Below are 24,316 nucleotides of genomic sequence, written 5' to 3'. Positions count from 1 at the left end.
GAACCTTCCAGCTAAGAATGGATTGTACATTTTTAAGTGGTTAGAAGAACTGCCCTAGACCACTGTTATCGAACTGTAAATGGCTTTGGAAATTAGCTTTTGCTACAGGCTTGATAATGTTTCTCAATGAATTAAACGTAAAGCTGTAAAGCCAAACAGCATTTCTACACCATACCTATACTGTGGTAGACTCATTTCAACAACTAACCTTGTTTGAATCACATGCAATCTCAAGCTGGTTTATATACTTTACTATACTGTTAATAAGTTAAGAAGTAAGATCTCCATATCCAAACAAATTTGCAGTAGATATATTTTCTGAGTTCAGACTACTGTCCAACAGTCTTTTGGGACCTAGATCTAAGTGCAAAGAAAATGCCCGTATTTCAAAGTCCATTTAACTGTGCAGTTGAGGAGCTTCCACCTAAACTTCAATTGAAAGCAATTAATCTACAATGTAATGACATGCTTAAAGGCAAATATCAGAATTTAATAGAATTGTATAAATGCCTTCCAAGCAATGAATATGCTCAATTAAAACCATATGTTCATGGACCGATATCAGTATTTGGCAGTACCCATGAAAAGAAAATTTCAAAGGTATTTTCAAAGATAAAATACATAAAATTCATTAAAAATCAGCATTTTCAGATGAGCATTTGCTATTGATTTTGATGATAGGGAATACCAACTTTGAATTCCAGTTAAGCAAAAAGAATTCCATCTTCTCCTTAACAGTATTAGTGTTACTGAACCAAACTTGGGTCCACTCGCCTGTGCGCAGTAAAGCCAATCTACTGATGCTGGATTGTGGTGAAGAAAAGTGCAGCGTTTATCGTAAATGCGCTAACACAAGCAGGATGGTGGCTTGTGCTCTAAAACCCCAAACTCCCCAAAGGGTTTCAGCAAAGCATTTTTAAAGTCCAGGTGAGGGGGGCGGTGGTCACAGGGTATGTGGTCAGCTCATGCACAATGCTCTGATTGGTTTATGATATGGTAACAGGGCTGTGTCACAGGGGTTAACGTTATCAATCCTTAGGTTCCAGTAGGTCTGGGGCTCAGGATCATCAAGTAGTTAATTTCTTCCATTTGTTGGTGGTTTTAGCATCTGTAAAACAACTCAGGAAGTGTGCATCAGTTACTATTATCTAGGTACTTCAGAGAGGATCTAAAGCAGAGGATATAGGGGAGGAGTCTGTCCTGGGAAGGCCCCATAGGGTCCTCCCCGGTTACATTAGCATTACAAAAAATTGTATCAATTATTATATTTTGAAATTCATCAATACAAATTTTGCAGAAATTTTTCTTGTTACATAAATACCTACATAATAGCCTCAATTTTGCCTCTTGGATTACAAAGTCTAAAATATTTACTACCTGGCTTTTTATAGAAAGTTTGCCGATCCCTGTCATAGAATGACTGTGAGGATTAAATAAAATAATCCTTGTGGAAATAATCAGTAGCGACCTGGCATGTAGTAAGCACTCTGTTTTTTTTTCTTTTTTTTCCTTTACCTGTCATCTATTCTGGACACATAGTTTCCTTATTTTAAAAATTATAGGTAGGGGGGCTTCCCTGGTGGTGCAGTGGTTAAGAATCTGCCTGCCAGTGCAGGGGGACATGGGTTCGAGCCCTGGTCCAGGAAGATCCCACATGCCACGGAGCAACTAAGCCCGTGTGCCACAACTACTGAGCCTGTGCTCGAGAGCCCACGAGCCACAACTACTGAGCCCATGCGCCTAGAACCTGTGCTCCACAACAATAGATGCCACTGCAATGAGAAGACTGCATGGCAACGAAGAGTAGTCCCCTGCTCGTAGCAACTAGAGAAAGCCCACACGCAGCAACGAAGACCCAACGCAGCCAAAAATAAATAAATTTTAAAATTAATTAATTAAAAAAATTATAGGTAGGGAAAAAAATTAATACATTAAATATTTATGTGCATAAATATTTGTCCACATCTTGTATTAGGTTATGTTCCTAGAGGCAGGTTGATTTCAAATCAAAGCACACTTTTAAACAAAACTTATTACTTTTTTACTTATAAACTGAGGTGTTTATTTAATATAGTGAAAAATTAGAACAATACTAAATACTCAGCTCTTGGAGAATGGTTAAATAAATGGTATAGTTATAGGTCAGAATAATATTCACATTTGGCCTCCAATTAAAATACAGAAAGTGAAAAGAGTGTAGTTCTCAGTCTAACAAGATAAAACCAGGTAAGATACAAAGGCATGGCTTTTTTTTTTTAATTGAAGAAAGCTTAATTTATCTTATCACAATTACTCTTATTCCTGCACTTGCCTTCCTGGAATGTTCCATTTTGCGATTTTGATTCCAAGGAGAAATAGCCTATCTGTGAAGTTCATTCATTCATTTAACAGGCATTTATGAAATATCTACTCTTTGGGCACTTAATAGGTACGAATAAATACAAAGATAAATTTAGGCAAGTTGTCTGCCCTCCGACAATGTAGTAGGGGAGGTAAGAAATAGATTATACCTCTATCCCTGGAGTTAGGTGTGAAGCCTCACCCCAAATACATGAACAGAGGATGAGGCAGAAGGTTCCAAGGAAAGGAAAAACCAAGGTGCTCCTATAGATGAAGGATAACTAGTTGTTAGGTAGACAGAATACCAGAAGTCACCACACTTTACCAGTTCTGTGAGTCAATACAGTCCATTTTTTGCAACAGTAAAAACTTTAACCAATCTGGATGGATAAAAATTTAACTGGCAGAAAATGAGAAGGACAAGCAACTTAGTTAAAAGGTCTAGGATAGGCATAGACACAAAGGCAGAAAAGAGCAGCAGCCACCCGGGGGAATTAAGAACATGAAAGAAGGCTGGCAATATAGCTTGGTCAGATTACGGAAAGTCTTAAAAGTCTGTTTATAGAGTGTGCAGTTTTTAAAGCTGCACTGCTTCAGTTACTTTCAGGTCTCTGGGAAGATGAAGACAATTATTTTTCCCCTCTGATTCAGAAGAAGTGTATTTTGAAGTAGGGCTGCCTTCAGATATTCCAGTGAAATAAAAGCCAAGTAAACAATTATTTTTTTAACATTACACTATTAGCATACTTAATAACGGCACCTACCCGTATTCATCAGGGGAAGTTCCTAACGCCTTTCCTTAGTAACAAAGCCAGTCTTGGTCCTCAGTGGCTGGGAATCTGCAGCTGCACGCTTGCCTCCATCCTCCCACCCAATCACCAAGGACATAGACAGGTACCAGAAACCATGTGGAATAAAGATGGGGTTGAACTTTGTCAAATCATGAGTGAGGAAACCAACCCACTTGCATAACTCATAACAATCTGGAAACTTTATTAAATTCTGCCACACCATATAAAAATCCATTTCTAATACCTGACGTGGGGAGCCAATGGAGCTTCTTAGGTACGCAGCATTTTTAATTGTTTCTGTAGAACTGAGGCTCCTCAGGAAGATAGGTAGTATGCAAAACTTTTTAATTTATGGACAAATTTGTGAATCATTGGTTAAAATGAAGTTACACAGGTTTCCTTTTCTAAAGGAATTATCAGACCCTTTAACATGTTATTACACATTATGGCACCCTAAGAAGGTGATAAAACATGCATTTGTCAATTTTATCGACCTCGTCTTTTTTCCAAAGAGTATCTTGTATTTCTAGTAGAGGTTCTATGGAATATACTATGGGAAACACTGGAAGAGTTTATGGTACTGTAAAGTTATAGTTTAACTATGCGATCAGAGAGAGATGCTTTGGGCTTATTGATCTGGAGTTATATATATTTAGGATGCAGAGAGACAGAAGCAAACAAAACGGGATAGATGTCCAGGTAAATACAGTCCAGGTGATGAAAGTATATATGGAAACATAACATAAATACATTGTGAAGATAAAATGAGCAGGACTTTGCAATCGAATTGACACAGGCGATAAAGATAGGAAATAGGTGGTATGAAGTTGTAGATACTCAAACTTACACATTTGGTTGGCTAGGAAAATGAGAGTACTTTTCATGGAAATTAGGAAGATAAAAGCTGCACCTAAGTGGGATCTAGACAGGTTCATCAAAGGAATAAATGACACAATTTTGTTCGAAATACAGTTGAGCCTCACCATTAAGTCTACCTACTCTTCCCTCCCATAGGACTTTCCTCCTTTTCTTTTCTTCCTGCTGAGTTACCCCTCTTACAATTAGGCTTAGCACCAAATCTGGCTATTAAGGGAAAATCTCCTTGGCCTCCTTTTTTTCTATACCCCAAATGGGCATTCTTTTTAAGAGTTTTAGAGCTGATGAACAGAGGAAGTAAATATACTAATAGGACTTCCCTTTGACACATACTAGTCAGTTGCTTAGTATGATATAAAAAAAATGGCCAATTAGAACAAAAAGGAAGTTACCATGGCTTTTTAAAAACTTATGGAAGTATTAATTTGGGGGACTATTTTTTGTCTTAGAAAATTCATCTATTTTAGAATGACAACATGCTATACTTAAGCAGTGATATTAAATTAAAAGTAATTTTGTACACTAACATGGATTTTTAATAACATGGACTACTCTTGGGAAAACTTAGTTGTTTCATTTAAAGAGGTTTATGTTGGTCCTTGCTTCCACAATAGTCTTTGTGACTCTAGGCAGATGCTGTAACTTGGACACCAGTGCAGATGTTAAGAACAAGGAGAATTTAGACATCCATCGGCTCAGATTTAAAATTATGGCGCATCGGGACTTCCCTGGTGGCCCAGTGGTTAAGATCCCGTACTCTCACTGTAGGGGCCGAGGGCTCGATCCCAGTCCGGGGCACTAAGATCCCACATGCCGCGTGCTGCAGCCAAAAAAAATAAAATGATGGAGCATTAATGTGAACAAGGTTCTCCTCTTAACAAACAAATTTTTTTCATATCATTTTCTTTCTGGCACATATACACTGTTTATTATTCAATCAAAGCCCTACTCCTGATGACCCTATGTGAGAACAAACAGAAATCAAGTCACTCCCACTGGATCCTCTTCCTCTTGTGTGCTTTTGTGCACGTTTATGCCAAACTTTTGCTCCTTTGTTTACAAATCTCAGCCTTCTTTCCCTGAAGCTAAGGAATATGGCTTCAAAGATGTATTTAATGTTGTACCATCTCCTAGGGTGATATGATCCAACGTGGAGCCCTAGGGCAGCCCCTATTTATGCCTATTGCCTAAGCATAATTAATTGATAGCCCGCCTTCCCCTCTCAAGTGCCCTGGTTTACACAGTAAATATGGTCATCCTATGTATTGGATGTATACATCCTATACAAAAATGTATACCTCATTTTTCACTTCTCACCCCCCCAATTCTCCATTTTCAATTTTAATCAAGTTCATGATTTAAGGTATAGAATTAAAGGTTAAATGGGAAAGAACTGAAGAAGTCATTTATAACTTTTCATCTTATAAAATAAGAAGTCTTATTTCATACTTGACAGAATTTAGCCTCTACGTGAACTTTGGAGAGTTATTACCCTGTGAGGTGGTATTTTCCACCATCAGGCATCTCTAAGTTTTATGAAAATCCTTCTTACCGTCAGCCTTAATTTTATTATTCTTTCCCAATCTAAAATTCTTAGCATGTAGGTTTGGGATTCTTTCTCAACCACACCCAGCCTAAGGAATCCATATATTATGAATTAACTTCTTTTCAGATATCTATTGATAGAATAGCATTAGTTAGCTACTATCTTTGCGAGAATTGAGAAAAGTCACTCAAGTCATTTTTGGTGTTTCGTGATTCAAATGAGCAACCTGGGTTGAATGGCTACAAGGCTCTATCTAGCTGTATGACCTTGGAAAGTTTACTTCATCTCTTTGTGCCTTGGTTTCTTGGCAAAAAAATGAAAGCATAATACTTTTGTTATGGGCTGTTGTGAGAACTAGATGACATACATAAAGCTCCATAAGAGCAGAGACCGTATCTATCTTGTTCACCACTTTATTCTAACTGCCTAACATAGTTACTAGCAGGCACAGTTACTAGCAGGCACAGAGTAAGTGCTCAATAAATATCTGAATAAACAATGAATAATCGCCTCTAGCACATTGCCTTGCACATATTACGCATAGCTACTATCTTTTCAAACGATTTTCTTATGACCTGGTTTCCAGACCTCTCACTCTATTGATCACTCTTACAGAAGCTCTCTGGTTTGTCAATATTCTTAAAATGCAGTTCTCACAATTCAATTGTTTGGTGTGTGGTAATTTTGCTTATCTGAACGTAATTACAGACCCCAGTCCGCTGGGAAAAAGCTACACTGCCTGCTTACATAAAGAGTTGCCACTTACAAAACCTACTAGATTTCTCCCAATACCACCCTTTAAACCTTGGAGAATGTATGGTTAAGACAAAATTATGAGCAGATAAGGAGCGATCAGCCAGATAAGGGAAGAACCAGGATAGTGCAGTATTACGGAGAGCCATGGCAACGAAGGTTTATTTTCATCACTGCACCTAATGAACAGTCCAGTGTGGTGATTATTAGCCTCTCCATCTTGAGTACACTCCTTGATCTCCTTGATAGCAGGGCTATGTAAAGTTCATCCACAGTGCTTAGCACTGAGGAGATCTTCAAATACTATTTAATAGTGGAATGGCAAAAGACAAACGAGAAAGTTTAAGGAAGATGCTAGAGTGAACAGATGAGCAGCTTCCTAAGAGGAAACTGTAAGATGAAGGTTTCCAATTTTTGTATAGTTTGGGACAAGATTCAGATTAAGGAAGCTGGGATTGAATGTGAGCAATAAAGTGACAAATATAAGTGTAAAAATTCATTTGGAACTTTTGGCAAATAAAGAAATGTAAATTGGTTTAATAATTTGAGAGAGGAGCAAGGTTTAGGTTTTGCTTTTGTTGTTTTAGTAGAGACTGAAGTTTGTAGATATTCCTTAAGAAAAAGTGGAGGAGGGGAATGGAAGAAGTTTTAAGGACAAGATGATAGAAGTGTTGGGCCATAGGTGGGAGGATATGCCACAGTAATAAACCAACGGAAGTAAAGGCAGAGGGAATAATCTGAGGTAGAAGGGTAGGCATGTAAGGAAACTCGGAATTATAAGTCTCAAAGTAGGAGAATCTGCCAGGGAGGAGGTGTAAGACCTGTGGAAAGCAAGACAAATTTGGATCCATTGTTGGGAGGATAAAAGGATTACTGACCTCTGGGAAGGATGATCCCATCCTTTGTGACTACCTCAAAAAAAATCTCTGCTGCTCCTCCCTTCCGATCTGATCATCATGGCTGTTTAAAACCATCTGAATCAAGTAACTGTAAACATTTTACTTTGCGCTAGGCTAGAGTAACAGGACTACCACGCATTTTTATATTAAACTGAAAAGACGTCCTCTAAAAATAAGACTTCGGTTGCACCAAAAAAGTATTTTAGAGAAGCCTTGTTCACAAGCTGAGGGGCGGAGAAGAGGTATTCATTTTAAGCTGAAAGACGGGCTGCGCTAACACCTCCAAGTGCCACCAGACGCTGTTGCAGGACACTTCTTAGGAGGTCGAGTTTAACCGCACGGCCCGGGTAAGGTGAGAATCTGGCTTGGCGGCTTCGGCTCCGCGCCTCCTGCTCCCTTCCCTCTGTAAAGCGGGACGGGCTCCTGCCGCCACCAGGCGCCAGACGGCTCTCGGTCCGGAAGTTCAGCCGCACAGTGGACCGAAGAATAGGTTCTGGAAGAATCTCCTCGGGACTGGTAACGAGGAAGCTGTCTCCAGAGACCATCGCCAACGCTAAGGCCGACGAGCTGAGGTCGCCGTGGGAAGAGCGGTAGGCCACCAGGCCTCTTCGATCGCCGGCAGACAGGGACACATAGTTCAGGGCCATCTTCAAACACTGCCCGCAGTATTTGTGTTACGTCCCACGGCCAAGGCAGACTCTTCGCGGCTCCACTGATCAGTCCAGCCGGTCTCCAACACTGAGACCGACTTCATCGGAAGCCATCACCTGAGCGTCTGCAGATCAAAGACCCACTTTAACCCAGCGCTCTCCTCCTGAGCATGCGCAGTCCGTCAACGCACGTTGACGCCGCTGAGAGCCGACGTGATTGACGTTTACGTCTGTGACGCCTGGGAGCGCGAGGACGTGGGGTTTCTGAGAGTGCGCAGTGGGTGCGTCGGCGGTGACCCTTCGGCCTTTTTCGGGAGGGGGCGATGCTGAGATGGGGGCGGCGGCAGCGGAAGCGGATCGTACTCTCTTTGTGGGCAACCTTGAAACGAAAGTGACAGAGGAGCTCCTTTTCGAGCTTTTCCACCAGGTAAGCGGCTGGGATCAGCCTTTCCCTTTCGTTTTCCGGCCCGGGTAGGGCCCGGCCCAATGGCCATCCCCGCTTTCCTGGCTTAAGCGGCACGGTTCGTCCCGGCACCGGACAGGTGGGCGGGCTGGAGGTGGGGGTCGCGCTTAGAAAGGGAGGTGCTCGCTACGTGTCGCTTTATTAGAAGGATCCTGGTTAGTTCAGGCCGAAGTAACGACTAAAGGTGGTGGAGGGTCCTCTGTCGGGCATTCACGTGGTAAAGAGTCAGTGCTCTTAAGCGACCTCGTACGCGTGGGTCCTTCGTTGAGCTGTGCTTTTCCTCTTCCTGCTTTTCTCATCTTCCGCTTGTAAATTTTATTTCAATTTCTTTCTTAGTATCCGTTTTCCACTTAAGTTTCTTACGAAGTTGCAGCAAAGACAGACTCATAAATACTCTGTAGGAGAGCGGCACTGTAGTGTTTATGTATTAAAATCTGTATCAAGATGCGTTAAACCTGTTCCCTCCAGTTCTGTCTTTCAACAACTGGTAATGTTTGATTAGTCGATACAAAAGTGAATTTTTAGTCCAAGAAAACTACTGTCTCTTGATAAAGGTTAATTTCCACGCAGTGGGATAATGATGGTTGTTGGTGGCCTTGTTAAAGTCATAAAGTGCTGTGAAATGTAAATTCAGTCGGTGATTGGGTTTCCGGTTCCTTATGGGCTCCCTCCCTCCAAGTAAGTTAATCTAATTTTCGGTCATATCTATAGGATCTTTAACCGAGATGGAAATCCGAGTGTATCCATTTTTAAAATTAGAGTCCCTGGTTACATTTTTGAATTTTTTAAACTTTGTAAAATTTGATTATTTTCCTGAAACTGCCTTACTGAAATTCTGAAAACTTTTTTTGTCTGTAGGCTGGGCCAGTAATAAAAGTGAAAATTCCAAAAGATAAGGATGGTAAACCAAAGCAGTTTGCGTTTGTGAATTTCAAACATGAAGTATCTGTTCCTTATGCCATGAATCTACTTAACGGAATCAAACTTTTTGGAAGGCCCATCAAAATTCAGTTTAGATCAGGTAACTATTCACTGATGATGTTTAGGAGAGAGGTTGTTTGCCGCTTTGTTTTTAATTTTGTTATTTAAAGAACCTATTTTTGGATGAAAATGCTTTAAGCTTTATGAATAGTAAACTTTATATATCCCTGAAAATGGGTAACATTGACAGTATGGATTTTGAAAGCTGTAATTTTAAAATGAGAGTTAACATTTCAGTTTGGGTTTGTGAAAAGAACATAAACCTTATTATTAAAATGACTGAGTTTGGGTTCACACTCTAAAAGCACAAGGATTATTTCCTGAAAATACTTTTCCTGACTGCTTTGTAATTTACTTTTACAAATTTTGATGTGTGATCATGTAAGGATGAAACTTTCCTTGTAGTCATTCTTACAATTTAGTGTGGGGATCAGAATACTATGGCCAGATTGGGTATTTATACATTGGAAAGTACGTTATTTGGAACCCTTTGCTTTGGGTATATTTGGTATTAAACACTTAACAATTTTCACTCTGATGAACTATAAAGCAATTTACTGAAATTTGAGGTTTTCACTTTTAGCCTATGTCTACCTTTTTTGGAGTGATTGGGCTGAGGGATACAAAATTTCAAATTAAGTTTTTTATCAATAAGAATTTCTCAAATTGTTTCATTTCAGGAAGTAGCCATGCCTCACAGGAGGTCAGTTCGTCATATCCCCAGCATCATGTTGGAAGTTCAAGCCCTACTTCCACATCTCCTAGCAGGTAATATTTCTCACCTATTTTTAAAATCATTTATCAGGAATTTTTTTAGGCAGTGACTTCAAAATGCATAATGAGTGATTGGTTTCTTTCTTTATGCTCCTACCTCTTTATTCTTCTGCTATATTTGCTATGTTGGATTATAGTTACATATGTATCTATTTTAAGGGGACTATAGGCCCCTTATATATAGTTCCCTTAAAATAGATACGTACATAACTGTATTTATGTTCATTTGTAAAGACATACCCACACCCACATACATGTATATAACTGAGACGAAATTTCTCAAAACATTACTTAGCCTTACTACTTGTAGTATCCTCTATTTTCTATTTTATTTTATTTTTCAAAAAATCACATTAGTTTTATGACCACTAAATGGTTGTTGCTTGCAGTTTAAAAATACCTGTTAGTAAACAGACTACTGGACTAAGAGTTCATAGAATCGGATTCTGGATCTGTCTCTACCAATTGTGTAATCTTGAGCTAGTCTATGTCCCTGTCTTTCCATTTGTAAGGAAAAGAAGTTGATTTGAATGATCTCTGAAATACCTCTTAGCTACTGAGGATTGGAAGAGGTACCATATTTATATTTACTAATAATTTTCTTTGGGGAGGCTGATATTTTGCCAGGGACGGTTTCTTCCCGGTATGTCCATAGAGCTATTTATCAATTTATGGCTTCATTCAAGAAAGAGTTAACAAATACCTGTCACCTGTCGGGTTCTTCACCAAGTCCTTTGCACCTATGATCTCATTTATTCCTCACGGTAGATTTATGAGGCAAGGATTATTATTATCTCTACCTTATGTATGAAGAAAATGAAGGTTGGGGGTTAACTTGCTCAAGCGTGAACTGCTCATAAGCAGTGGGCTTGTTTTCAAACCCAGGCAATGTGATTGAGCACACCCACCATGATACGAGTAGAAAGTTTCTAGAAAGTTTTAACAAGGAGAGGTAAGTGAATGAGGACTTGAAAGAGGGCAGTGTACCTAGATCATAATGAATAGAAAATGGAGAGTAGTAGATGATACTGTTGAAGTAGATAGAGGCAGAAGATACAGGGTCTTTCTTATAGGTCATAATTAGGATTTTGGAATTTTACCCTAAGAACAGTAGGAAGACATTGAAACGTTTTCAGTAGGGTAGTAAGAGGAACAGGTTTGTATTTTAATGAGTTAGTTGGTTGTACTGGGAGAGAATGGATTGAAGGGGACAAGGGTGACTAGGAAGCTGTTGGTAGCAAGGTATTGGTGTTAGTAGCAAGGAAGCTATGGGAGTGAGGTTGCTGCTTTGGATTAGGGTGGTGCCAAGAGCTGGAGAGAAGTGGGCGGATATGAAAAGAGTTTGGAAGGTGAAAATTGTAAGACAGCAGTAATGTGAAAAGGGTACCCTCTTAGAGTCTTTTCTTGCCAGCTGAAGTTAATTGTGTTTAAATGCTTTTCAGTGTAGTTGGAATTCGAAGCATCTCTAACCACTTTTATGGACTCTTGAAAGGTATCTTAGGTGGAGGGAAAAAAAAGTTTTTAACCCTTCTTAGAAATTCTTGGGGAAAGAAATATGCAAGTAAATACTGTAGTTTTAATCAAACACTAGAGTGTACCTGATTTTTATACTCTCTGTAAGTAAAATTATACTTTTTACCCCCTTAGCATACAGGTACATAATCCAATTTGAGAAACCCAAATACGGCACTTCCCTGGCGGCCCAGTGGTTAAGACTCCGCACTTCTACTGCAGGGGGCACGGGTTTATTTTATATATATATTTTTATATACATATATATAAAGAATAAAAGTTCTTTTTAAAAAAAGTAGCTTTCTTTACAGCATACAAATAAAATCAGTTCTGCTTAAAAAAGAGAAGAAAACCCAAAATAAAAAGATCTAAACTGTAAAATAAATCTTGATGATTTGATTCTTGGTGATTTAATTCCAAATCTTGGTGATTTGATTCCAAAGGCATATTTTAAAATAAAATTAAAACCTTCCTGAGTTTTTCTGTAGAGCAAGTTACCTCTATAGGAAGTGATGAATAAGGTTTAAGTCCTTAAGATTAATATTCTTTTATATGTTACAGAACTCCTTACTCCCCCAAACCTATTATTCTTTCTTCTTATCTCAGTAGAGGTCTACCTAATTGCTCAAGCCAAAAATCTAGATTTTTATCTTTTAGTTCTTCTGGTTCCCTCACCTGTTATGTCTAATTGATCAAATCCTTTTCATTTTAGTTCTCAGTCTAGGCCTTTGCATTACTGGCCCAGGTATTGACAATTTTTTTTCTATAAATTGACACAATTTTTTTTTTCTATAAAGGACTAGTTTCTTCTGCCATTGTAGCACCACACAGATAATACCAAAACAAAAGAGCCTGGCTAAGTTCTAGTAAAACTTTGTTTACACAAACTGAGTTTGGCACACAGGCTATAGTTTGCTTCCCCCTGCACTAGTCCTTCCCTCAGCTGGAGTGTGTTGCCTCCAGGTAATCTTGTTCAGCTGTAACTTCAAATGTCTCCTTTTTAGAAAGGCCAGTCCTGACCAGTCAAGCTAAAATAGAACCGCCTCTCTCTCTCACCTCAACTTGCTCTTTAGTAATTTCTTACTATGTCTTTATAACCATGTGAAATTGTCTTGTCTGAATCCTTACCCCAGCTCCATGAGAACAGATACCTTGTTGGTCTTGTTCATTTCTGTCTTTGAAGACTGTGTCTTGCTCAGGATTGGTATGTAGTAAACATTTACTGAATGAATGATTATATGTTGGTTTTCTTACTTTTCACAGGTACGAAAGGACAGTGGATAACATGACTCCATCAACACCAATAATTCAAAGATCTTTTTCTTCTTCAGAAAATTTTCAGAGACAAGCAGTGGTAAGCTGATTGTTCAACTCGAGTTGCTAAAAAACTCGTGCTTAGTTAAAACATTCATTCTTAATTCTTAAGTTCATTTCTTAAATTTTAGTTAGACTAGCATGATCTTTGTAGATCACTCATTTTAGTTTTCACTGGGCTGAAATATATATTTAAAAGATTGAAGATAAAAAGAAGAACTGCTTGTCACATTTGTATTTTTCTTTAACCATTGTTGGTGTGATGTGTGTGTGTGTTGCAAATATTGGATACTCATTCTCTGATGTTCTTGCAACCTGTGCCGAGTAACTTCTCATCACGTACTGTCTTTAATACTTAATACGTTAATATACTACAGTCTTCTAGTCCACCTTCCTTGTGAACATGCCATTTTTTTCTGTAATAATATCACCAATGATAAAATCTTAAGTATCTTTTGCTGTTGCATCTTTGTCTTTGATCAGTCTCAGATCCTTCATTCTTTTCTTTTTCTTACGTTTGTTTCTTCCTTTTTATTTTCTTTGCCCAAATCACAATCTTGAATTGTGGTCCCTAGGCTTTTGTATTGCACAGGTCTGCAGAATAAAAATATAAGTGAAATAAAATAAAATTGAGAGACCAATATAAAGAGATATCAACTTTTATAAACATATTATATATTTTTCTTATTTTGCTGTAGACCATTAAAAAAAAATCATCATTAGCTAATGTCTGTCCACAGGCAGAATTTGGGAACCACTCGTCTAGTCACTTAGTACTTGTATCTATTTTCTTCTCACTAGTCCATCTCACACACCATTTCAAAATTACTACTATAACTCTGTTTTGCTTATCTTCCTGGTGATTTTTTTAATATAAATTTTGTATTTTATTTATTTATTTTTGGCTGCATTGGGTCTTCGTTGCTGCATGCAGGCTTTCTCTAGTTGCGGCTAGCGGGCTTCTCATTGCAGTGGCTTCTCTTGTTGTGGAGGACAGGCTCTAGAGTGAAGACTCAGTAGTTATGACGGTGCATGGGCTCAGTTGGTCCGCAGCATGTGGGATCTTCCCGGACCAGGGCTCGAACCTGTGTCCCCTGCATTGGAAGGCGGATTCTTAACCACTGCGCCACCAGGGAAGCCCTAGCCTTGTGTTTTTGCTCCCATTATCTGATTCCAATAAACCTTTCTAGCTTTACCGTCCATTAGTCATGGCTCATGAGATCTATAACCTGTCTTAGCCAGAATTACTTGCTATTCTATGAACTATTCTGTGTTTCCCTGTTATTTTTGTTTGTGCAGTCTTCTTTCCTTGACATACCTCCCCCTTAAAATATTTTCCTTAAAAAAACTCCATCCAGGGAATTCCCTGGTGGTCCAGTAGTTAGGACTACACGCTTTCACTGCTGAGGGTGTGAGTTCGATCCCTGGTTGGGGAACTAAGATCCTGCAAGCTGTGTGGCATGGCCAAAAAAAAAAAATTACATCCATACTTTTAATACTCAGATCATATGTCGCCTTCATTAAATCCTTCCTAAAGATACTGAGCTTTTGCTTTTAATGTGTTCATCATACAGTGATTTACATTATAGTCATTTTGTATTACTTCTTCCCTTCTAAATTATATTCTGGAGGACAAAGAGTAGTAGTACAGATATTTGTAGGTATACATTGGAATGAATGAAGCTATTGTACTACTTTAGTTGTGTTTACCTTAAGATTCAGCTAGGCAAGAATGATTTTGCTTTTCCATTATTGTGTTCGTTTGACCATGGCTTGATATCTGTTGCCTTTGCTATCTAGAAATATTTGTGGTTAACACATTTCCTTCTTTTTCTCTTCGCTCAGATGAACAGTGTCTTGAGACAGATGTCATATGGAGGGAAATTTGGTTCTCCACATCTGGATCAATCAGGATTTTCCCCATCAGTTCAGTCACATAATCACACTTTTAACCGGTCTTCAACCTCCCAGTGGCGCCAAGATACACCATTATCACAGCGAAAAGTCAGACAGAATTCTCATACCTATGCAGTGGATAGACATTATAGCCGTGAACAGCGTTACACTGATCATGGGTCCGACCATCATTACAGAGGAAGCAGAGATGATTTCTTCTATGAAGAGAGAAATCCCGATGGCTGGAGCCATGACTATGATAACAGAAGAGACAGTGGTAGAGATGGAAAATGGCGCTCATCTCGACACTAACAAGTGTTAAAAGGATGTTTTCATAGTGTCATTCTAGGCCCTTTTTGTTAAGTTGTTTCTGGGAATGTTTTCTTTAAAAAAGTCTATAGAGCAGCTTTACAAGTTGGCACATTTCTTTATAAAATTTTTAAAACCTAATTGCAGTCCAATACAGAAATGAGAATTGTGGTTCTAGTTTTATTACATTAATAACCTTTCACCTCAGGGTTTTAAGAAGAGGAAAGGGTTTTATGCTAAAGAAAGTGCACAATTCCTAATCATTTTAGACAATTGAGGAAGGGATGTATTATTTGGATTAGTTGTATTATGAAGCAAATATTTTAATTATCTGTTACCTTTTTGTATTACAAGAAATTTCTTGTTAGGGAATCAGATTTTTGGTGTATATAATGGAAAACATTCAAGTTGATAGTCTGAAATGACTCAGTATTTTGTTACTAAACGAGAAAATGTAAATTCCGTGATTCATTTTACTAATATTTGAGAAAACCTTTTGGTCAAGTTTGGGGATAAATCATATTATTTAACTTAGAGAACTTAAGTGTAAGTTCTGTGACATGATCTTGAGTTTTACTGTAAGTGAGCATACAAGTATACATCTACACATGCTATTTCATTGTAAAATTTTAGAATTTGCTCATTAAAACATGTTCGATGGGCTTCCCTGGTGGCGCAGTGGTTGAGAGTCCGCCTGCCGATGCAGGGGACAGGGGTTCGTGCCCCGGTCTGGGAAGATCCCACATGCCGCAGAGCGGCTGGGCCCGTGAGCTATGGCCGCTGAGCCTGCGCGTCCAGAGCCTGTGCTCTGCAACAGGAGAGGCAGCAACAGTGAGAGGCCCGCATACCACAAAAAAAAAAAAAAAAAAAAACATGTTCGATGTATGACTGAAGTCACTCAGGAAGTTAAATATCTCTAAATGTATTTTTTTTACAGTAAAAATACAGTGTTAATGTAAATCTTTTTCTGGAAGAACAAAAATGTAAATGCATAGTCAGATAAAATAGTAAAATGTTTTACTGAAAGTATTCTTTTTTGGGAAAAAAGGTTCATGAAACCTTTAAGTGATGCCTCTTATCACTCAAATTTCTAAACTTTTAACATTTTCAAAGTGCAAGGACACATTTTATTATGGAGATTGTACAGGGTTCTTTTTTGTTTGAACATTTGAAAGAATTTAGTCTAAAACACTTTGATTTAAAATTTTTAAAATCTTGTTTAACAAAACTTTTATGTATCAATATGCCGTTTCCCTTTCATTGTAGAACTTGTTTATAAAAATTAATTCCTTGAAAAATTTGGATTCTTTTTAATATTAACTACAACATTTGTACTATGTTGCTTTTTAATATATTGAAAACAAAAAGGAGGGGTGTGTCTTTTTTTTTGACATCACTAATATTGTACACAAAAAGCTAGCAGCATACTTTTATTCAGTGATTGCGTGGTGTTAGAGTATCCTGAAATATACCTTTTGAACATATCAAACTTATATTTTAGAATCAGATTTTCAGTAACACATGGTTTATGTTTCTGAGCACTGTAAACTAATTTAGTTACTCTCCCTAGTCTCTAGGAGTTTGTACATTTGGTTTTCTCTGTTTCTAAATGCATGCAGCTTTTCTGAGTCCAGGTAAATGGAGCTAGCTATCCAATTACTCAGCACAGAGCGTTCAAATCAAGTTTCTGTTTGCTTAAGCAGTTTCATAGTAGAAGGATTTGTTTCCAACGAGCCTGTTATTTTCAGGTGTCTGACCTATATGAAAATTTACTCAGTAGCGTTTGTAGATATTAACAAAGATTAATACTGCTTTATTGCAACTTATCTGTGGCTCAGATCTGTTCCTGTTGATTCACAGGTGACCCTGGTCCAGAATAATTGTTTTCTTTTTTAATGGTTTTTGGGACACCCCTTCTGAGGTTCCAGTGAATCTTTCACTTCACCCTCATCCAGTTGAAAGTAACCAGACTAAGTATATGTACTGTGTAAAGAGATAGAACAAGACAGCCACAAAGAATTGAATATAGCTGGTGAGACAATTCACCGAGGTATTGAGAGCTGCAGGAGTAGAAAGGAAGAGATTGTTTTTATGGAAAGCAGTTTCTCCCAGAGTGTGTTCCATGAAACAGTACTCTCACAAGGTGTTCTGCAAAAATAACAGGGTTCTGTAGTCAAATGTATGGTAAACGTTATGTACTATCTAACACCGTGACTCTCTCTTAATGAGAAGATGCCATAAAGCTGACAAGTGCTGCAGTAATGTTTATACCTAACAGTATTTTTTGAACTTACTTGACCCTTTCTTTACCCTTTTATACATAATACATTAAGATCCCCCCAAAGAATCTCTGACTCCACCCTTCTCCATCTAGTCAATCATCAGAAAATTTTATACCACTTTCTGATTACGTTGTGTAGGCCCATCTTATCTGTATCCACGGCCACCATCCTAGAATGGGCAATCACCATTGCAACAGGGTTATTCCAACAGCACCCTAATGTTTGCGTGCTAATTTATGTATTCCTATAGTATTCCCTGTATTTCTCTTACAGCCTTTTTATTGTATTAAAATTTTATTTTTATTTGTATCTCTCTAGATGTCTCCATGAAGTCCAGGACCTCATTTTTTCACCACTGAATTCCTAGTATTCAGTGCCTGGCATATATATAATACATGGTAAATTTTTGCTGAATAAATGAAGGAACGTTTGTCAAATAATTGAAAAAAGGAGGCTTCAACACTGAAAACTTCTTTGGTATAGATTTCCGAACCCTGAACCATCATTGCATCCTATTATAAAAATTGTATCACAACATACTGTGCCTCTAATACACTCTAGAATTCTATTTGTTTTTCAAGTTGTTAAGAAGTTACTGGATCTGTATTCATTAAGGTTTTCTTAAAATAATTGTTTACCTTAGTTGGGTTTTGGAATTGTGGTTCTGTTAGTTTTGTAGAATGAATTTATATCTTTTTTTGTTTTTTTTGTTACAAAGGCATTTAGTTTATTCTCATCAGTATCACTGATATTCTCATGGTTCACATTTCCCAGGGCGGCTCCTCTTCTTACAGTAGTTAATGTTTAATCTCACTTATGGGCCGGAGGAGGGGCTGGGCCCAGGGCAGGGAGGGTGTTGGCACTCCCCGCGGACGAGGCGGGTGATCTGTGCTTCGTGAAAGAGACATGGGTGAATGGGCGGCTGGGGGACGTGGAGGGGGGCCCCCAGAGTCTTTTTTGCGTTGGTCAGTGATTCTCCATTCATGTTCCATCCTGGCTGCCCCGGGGGGTGGGGGGGTTGTGGGGTCCATGCAGCTCAGGGCAGGGCAGGGCCAGGGGAAGGGAAAGCAGGAAAAGCAGCAGGCCGCCCAAGAGCGGGGAGGGCAGGGCGGGAGGGCGCAGGGGCGGCTCCTGGGGTAAGGCACAACCCTGTCTTTGGCTCTCCTGGTGAGGAGTTTCCTCCCCTGCGCCCCTGCCCCGCCCCTCGCCCCCGCCCCCTCCCCAGACCTATACACACAGTCCAGGGAGCCAGGGGCACCTCCTGGAGTCCCTGAAACAAGAGCGCTCTGCCACCCAACCCCGTGCTGCAGGGGCTCGGAGGAGGGACGGGGCAAGCCCCACCCGAGGACAAGGCCAGGAGGGGCTGGACAGGGGCCTGCCCAGGACAAGGGGGTGGGCAGGGAGAAGAGCCCAGTCCCACACAGCTGGCCCCCGCTGAGGCCTGGAAGGAGGGGAGCGCCCGGGGACTCCTGCTTCCTTTGGGGTCTGGCTGGAGCCCCAGCCCACCCCTCGGCCTTGGTCGGCCCGGCAGCTTGCCAAGTGCCAGGATGTTGTGCTTTGGGATCTACGCTGGGGTGGGGTGTCAAGGCCAGGATGAGGGGGCAGGGGAGGTGCGACTAAGGTGCTCGTGCTTTAGCTGGGGCTGTCGACCCCCACCCCCCCGCCCCACGCACTCGGGCCGGCTGAGGGCTAAGGTACTGGGGCTGGGCCAGGAAAGCAGAGCGCCAGGGCCCCGCTGGACTGACCCTGCCCCTCGCAGCAAGCAGATGTCAGGAAGGACCCGCTCCCCGCAGGCTGGCAGGGGCTCCTGGGGGGGGGGCGCAGGCCTCCAGGTCAGATCCCAGTGGTCCAGCTGGCCCCCACCCCACCTCCTGTAATCCCCTTGCCTTTGGAGAGAGAGAGGCTGCTGGGAGCAATGGGCTAGTCAGACTGCTCGGAGACAGAGGCCTTGAGAACCGGGGCTGGAGACAAAAATGTGAACTGCGAAGAAATGACATCCAGCGTGTGTGGGGAGGGGTGCGGGGGGGGGCGGTTAAAAAACAAAAAGAACCCTCCAAGTTTACACGTAGAACTCAAAAAATCCACAAAACCACTCACGGAGCTAGGCAAGGATAGAAAGAGATGAATGGTAAAAGAAGATTCGGCAAACGATCTGTAACCATGAAGCGGACCCGGCCCTGCCAGGAGCTGGACTCAGCCAACCGGACCTTGCAATGTAGCCCTTCGGGGGAGGCCCTGGGGTTGAGTGGAAGCCGGCCAGACCCACGGGAGGCCAGGCAGAGCGGGGCCTGGGGGGCCCCCCTCGTCAACGCGCGCCCCCACTCCACACACACGCGCACATTCAGCCTGCCCCCGGCTCCCCACTCCGTCCTGCCTTCCACAGCCCCGAGGACCGAAGGGGACATCAGACACGGTCCCGTTGGTTTGAAAAATAATAGGAATCTTATACTTCAATATTTCATTAGCTGAAAACATGTTTTAAAAAGTATGTACAGGGGCTGAGGGCTGGGAGCCCTGCCTTGGGGGGTCGGGGGTGGGATGGGGAAGGGAGGGAAAGGCAGCAGCTCCCCAGCCTGCTCCCCTGGGTTCCACCCCTGGTCCTACTGCCTCTCACGTCTTCATCTGTTTAAAAGGAAAACTTCTACACACGCACGCCCGCACACACACACACACACGCACACCCACACGCTTCTACGAGCCCCGGAAACCTCTCCTTCTATCCTCAGAGACCCTCAGTCTGCCCCCAAGGGCCCCCCTCTCAGGACCTGCCCCTCTCAGGCCCCAGGGGGCTGGTGGCGGCAAGAGAGGCTGAGCACAGGTGGGGGAAGAGAAGGGCGCTGGGCCTGCCACCGCCCGCCACCTTAGGTCGGTCATGGAGTTTCTCTGAGCCCCCGTTTCCTCAGCTGTAAAACGGGCAGTCCTCATGGCCGCGCCTACCCCAGCCCCCAGGCGCAGGGCCAGACGAGGGAGGCAGGAAGGTGCTTTTGGAACGTGGAAGCACTGGGAGGTGGTGGCGGGAGGGGTCCTGAGAACCCGGGGCCCCTGTGAGTCCCAAGGGGCTGCAGGGGGGCAGAGGCTGAGGAATGCTCCGGCTAGGTGGCCCAGCGCCTGGGAAGGGGGTCTTCCCAAGCCCCCCAGGCCAACCCCTCCCTGTGCCTGGCCTGGTGAGTGGGGAGACAGTTGCTCGGGGTTAGAAGAGGGGGAGCAAGAGCCCCCCGACTGTGCACGAGTGTGTGTGCTAGAGAAGGCAACGCAGATCTCGCACCACCTGCCGTCCTCTCCCAGCCCGGATCCCTGATCGGACTGGGGTCAGGGGGTGGGACGGGGGGTGGGGGGTGGGCAGAGGGGCCGGAGCATGCAGTGCCCCCCGCGGGTCCTGGGGAAGGACAGACAGTAGCTCGTGCCCAAGATGGCGGGTGGGTGTGACAGGAGGGGGAGTGTGACGGCCCCGCGGGAGAGTCCGGTGGGGGGGTACTGGACGGCTTCCTCAGCCGAGGGGCCGGCCTCGCCGTCATGGCTGGCCGTCTTGAAGCCGTGCTCCACACCCCTCTTGTCCGGCTCTATCTTGCCCGTGTAGCTGACGAAGGTGGTGTAGGCGTCACCCTCGGCCATAAGCAGCTTGACCTTGGGGGTCCAGCTCTTCCTCACACTCGGCGGGCGTTGGTGCACATGTCGGCTGCGATGGCGTTCATCTCGCTCTCGTTGAAGCTGGGAGCAAAGTTCTGGCAGTAGTACTTGACAGCGTGGGGGACGCGACCATCCAGTGGTCTGCTGCTGGAGCTGTTCCTGGAAGAGCGGACGCCGGTGCCACAGCTGTTGGCCAGCGTGTTCCGGTCAAAGAAGGAGGCCAGGAGACGCCACAGCAGCACCTTGTGCCGCGTTCCCGCGCTGACGTGGCAGTTCATGAGCTGCGCCCGGGTGACGTACACTAGTGCCTGTTACCAGCTCCAGCTTCTCAGAGGGGTCACCCTCATCATAGAGCCTGGGGTGTGGCAGCGGCTGCCGATCTGGTTGATGAGCTCAGCAGGGAGAGACGCCAGGTCTTGCCGCACTCGGATGTGATTCCGGGACTCGGGGGCTACCTGCTCAGGGAGGGCCTCCTCCACCTTCTCGGCGGTCTGGCCTACATTCATCATGCGGTACATGGCGGACATATAGCACATCTGCCGGTACTGCTCGTCTGTGCCCTCCTCGCCCGCGTCCTCCTCCTCCTTCTCGTGGTAAGAGCCGCGGCTGTCGCTGGTGTAAGCGCTTGAGATGCCCGGGCTGGTCCGCTCCGACGTGCTGGGACCACTCACCACTCCGCCTGCCGCTGCCGCCACGCACCCCGCCGGCTTCCCCCCCGCCCCCAGCCACTCTGGCGCACTGTGCCGCCGCCGCCACCGCCTGGGCCTGCTGGGGCTGCCGGTTGGCGACCAGGCCCGGCGCGGAGAACTTGGCCATCTTGCGGCTGCCGTTGCCACTGCAGCCACCGCTGGCCTCCTTCTGGCTGCTGTCCCACAGCCGCTTGGCCACGGGCGTGCACTGCACAGAGTCCGACTCCTGCTGTTCCGTCTTGACGCGAGACACGAGGGGCAGTGGGGTGCCGCAGGCCGGCCAGCTCGACGTCTGCGCCACAGGGCTCTGGGGCTCGGACGAGGGGCCCTCCTCGGCGTGCAGGCCCTGGGAGTCACAGCGGGGTGAGCTCACCTTGAGGAAGAACTCTGTGCCCTGCTCCATGATCTCCTGGATCTGCAGGAAGCCTGATGTGTACATGAGCAGGAACTGGTCGCCCATGTTCATGCTCAGCCGGCCCATGTAGCGGAAGCTGAGGCTCTGCTGGAAGGACTGGGGCTGCGCAGCCGCCGGCAGCTCCATCACCGCACTCCGGGCTGCTGTAGGACAGGCCCCGGAAGTAGGAGCTACTGGCGGCCAGCACGGCCCGGTGGGCCTTGAAGGCAGGGCCCTTGACCACCACCGAGACATCACAGTATGGGCCCTGCAGCCGCTGCTCCTTGAGGCACTCCAGAATGCTGTGGCCGAAGTTCGGGATCTGCATCTGCAGCGTCTGGGCCATGGCGGCGGCGGCTAAGCCGTGGCCGCGCTCCGGGGTCACCCGGCCAGCTCCTCAGCGGCGGCTGGGGCCGGGCCTGGGCCCGGGGCGCGCCCTCCTGTGCCGGAGCTACGGCCCCCGCGGCCTCCGCTTCAGCAGCAGCGGCAGCCGCGGCGGCCATTCATTGTGGGCCAGCTGAATTTATATCTTTATTAAAAATCAACATTTCCTCTGTCTTTCCAAATTAATGGATATAGAGTTGTACCTAGTATTTCTCATAATTTTTGTAAACCTCTCTCTCTCGAGTCATAGTCCAGTTTTAGCGCCTGATATATTTCACCTTCTCTCCCACACCCTGTTCAAGCTTGCTAGACTGTACTGTTATACACTTTATATTTATGTGTGTGTGTGTGTGTGTGTGTGTGTGTATGCACGTACCCCACACAGAATTGTTTTTGTTTGTTCTTTGGGGTTTTTTTCGTGGTTACTGTTGGTATTAAAACATAGATTTTCTTTTAAGAAGATTTAAATAAGAAAAAAATCTTAACGCATTTTCCCAAAGTTACCGTTTCTGGAGCTCTTCATCCTTTTGTGTAGCTCCGTTTATCCATTTGGTATTCGCCTGCTTGAAGAACCTGTTTTGATAGTTCTTATAGTGCAGTCTTGCTGGTGATGAACTCTTTTAGCTTGTCCATGTCTGAAAACGCCTCTTTCACATTTGTTTTTGAAATATAATTTGTCTGGGTATAGAATTCTAAGTTGACAGTTTTTTCTTTTCCCCTTTTAATACAGGCATACCTTGGAGATATTGTGGGTTCCGTTCCAGGCCACCACTAGAAACTGAATATCACAGTAAGTGAGTGACAAATATTTGGTTTCCCAATGCATACAGAAGTTATGTTTATATTATACTGTATTCTATTGTGTACAATAGCATTATGTCTAAAAAACCCCAGTGTACATACCTTAATTTAAAAATCCTTTATTGCTAAAAAATGCTAATCATCTGAGCCTTCAGCGATTTATAATCTTTTTGCTGGTGGAGGGTCTTGCTTCGATGCTGATGGCTGCTGACTGATCAGGGTGGTGGTTGCTGAAGGTTGGAATGGCTGTGACAGTTTCTAAAAATAAGACAACAATGAAGTTTTGCTGCACTGATTGACTCTTCCTTTCACGAATGATTTTTCTGCAGCGTGCAATGCTGTTTGATAGCATTTTTACCCACAGTGAAATTTCTTTCAGAATTGGAGCCAATCCTTTGAAACCCTGCTCCTGCTTTATCAAATAATTTTATGTAATATTCTAAATCCTTTGTTGTCATTTCATTAATCTTCACAGCATCTTCACCTGGAGTAGATTCCATCTCAAGAAACCACTTTCTTTGCTCATCCATAAGAAGCAACTCCTGATCTGTGGAAGTTTTATCATGAGATCACAGCAATGTCGTCACATCTTCGGGCTCCACTTCTAATTCTAGTTCTCTTCCTATTTCCACCACATCTGCAGTTACTTCCTGCACTGAAGTCTTGAACCCCTCATTCATTCAGGTTGGAATCAGCTTCTTCCAAACTCCTGTTAATGTTGATATTTTGACCTCTTCCTCTGAATCATGAATGTTCTTAATGGCATCTAGAATGATGAAGCTTTTCCAGGTTTTCAATTTACTTTGCCCAGATCCATCTGAGGAATCACGGTGTCTATGGCAGCTATAACCTTATGAAATGTATTTCTTGTTTGTTTGGTTGTTGTTGTTTTTTTTGGCCGTGCCCCATGGCATGCGGGATCTTAGTTCCCCCACCAGGGATCGAAGTGGTGCCCCTTGCAGTGGAAGCGTGGAGTCTTAACCACTGGACTGCCAGGGAAGCCCCGAAATGTAGTTCTTAAATAATAAGACTTGG

At 43.2% G+C, this 24,316-nt stretch overlaps 2 protein-coding genes and 1 pseudogene across 3 annotated transcripts; 1 reads left to right on the top strand and 2 right to left on the bottom strand.

Annotated features, from left to right (window-relative positions):
- Positions 1–2,033: 2,033 nt before the first annotated feature.
- Positions 2,034–8,270, bottom strand: CUNH11orf71 (chromosome unknown C11orf71 homolog). Its single transcript, XM_027082254.1, has one exon. The coding sequence runs from the start codon at positions 7,850–7,852 to the stop codon at positions 7,457–7,459; it is 396 nt and encodes a 131-aa protein (XP_026938055.1). The 5' UTR covers positions 7,853–8,270; the 3' UTR covers positions 2,034–7,456.
- On the top strand, positions 8,093–15,526 carry RBM7 (RNA binding motif protein 7). Of its 2 annotated transcripts, XM_027082253.1 has the most exons (6): positions 8,179–8,282; positions 8,873–8,996; positions 9,177–9,339; positions 9,980–10,067; positions 12,849–12,939; positions 14,745–15,526. In XM_027082253.1, exons 3-6 carry the CDS (start codon positions 9,279–9,281, stop codon positions 15,105–15,107), a joined length of 603 nt encoding a protein of 200 aa, XP_026938054.1. In that variant the 5' UTR covers positions 8,179–8,282; positions 8,873–8,996; positions 9,177–9,278; the 3' UTR covers positions 15,108–15,526. The 2 variants fall into 2 exon arrangements, with proteins under 2 accessions (XP_026938053.1, XP_026938054.1); XM_027082252.1 differs by lacking the exon at positions 8,873–8,996 and having other exon boundaries at positions 8,093–8,282.
- Positions 15,527–20,695: 5,169 nt separating this feature from the next.
- On the bottom strand, positions 20,696–22,533 carry LOC113606962 (nucleus accumbens-associated protein 1 pseudogene; annotated as a pseudogene).
- Positions 22,534–24,316: the final 1,783 nt, after the last annotated feature.

Source organism: Aethalodelphis obliquidens, unplaced genomic scaffold, assembly GCF_003676395.1.
Source record: "Aethalodelphis obliquidens isolate GAN/ISIS:26980383/991018 unplaced genomic scaffold, ASM367639v1 scaffold46, whole genome shotgun sequence".
In the NCBI taxonomy this organism is placed as follows: domain Eukaryota; kingdom Metazoa; phylum Chordata; class Mammalia; order Artiodactyla; family Delphinidae; genus Aethalodelphis; species Aethalodelphis obliquidens.
The sequence above is the reverse complement of the archived record's forward strand: the minus strand, read 5'-3'. Positions and strand labels throughout refer to the sequence as shown.

Bases quoted from the DNA above. Each gene is read 5' to 3' on its own strand.
- CUNH11orf71 (XM_027082254.1), bottom strand. From the start codon at position 7,852: ATGGCCCTGAACTATGTGTCCCTGTCTGCCGGCGATCGAAGAGGCCTG.
- RBM7 (XM_027082252.1), top strand. From the start codon at position 8,187: ATGGGGGCGGCGGCAGCGGAAGCGGATCGTACTCTCTTTGTGGGCAAC. The intron at 9,340-9,979 runs GTAACTATTCAC...GTTTCATTTCAG, and splicing joins CAAAATTCAGTTTAGATCAG to GAAGTAGCCATGCCTCACAG. The intron at 10,068-12,848 runs GTAATATTTCTC...TACTTTTCACAG, and splicing joins ACTTCCACATCTCCTAGCAG to GTACGAAAGGACAGTGGATA.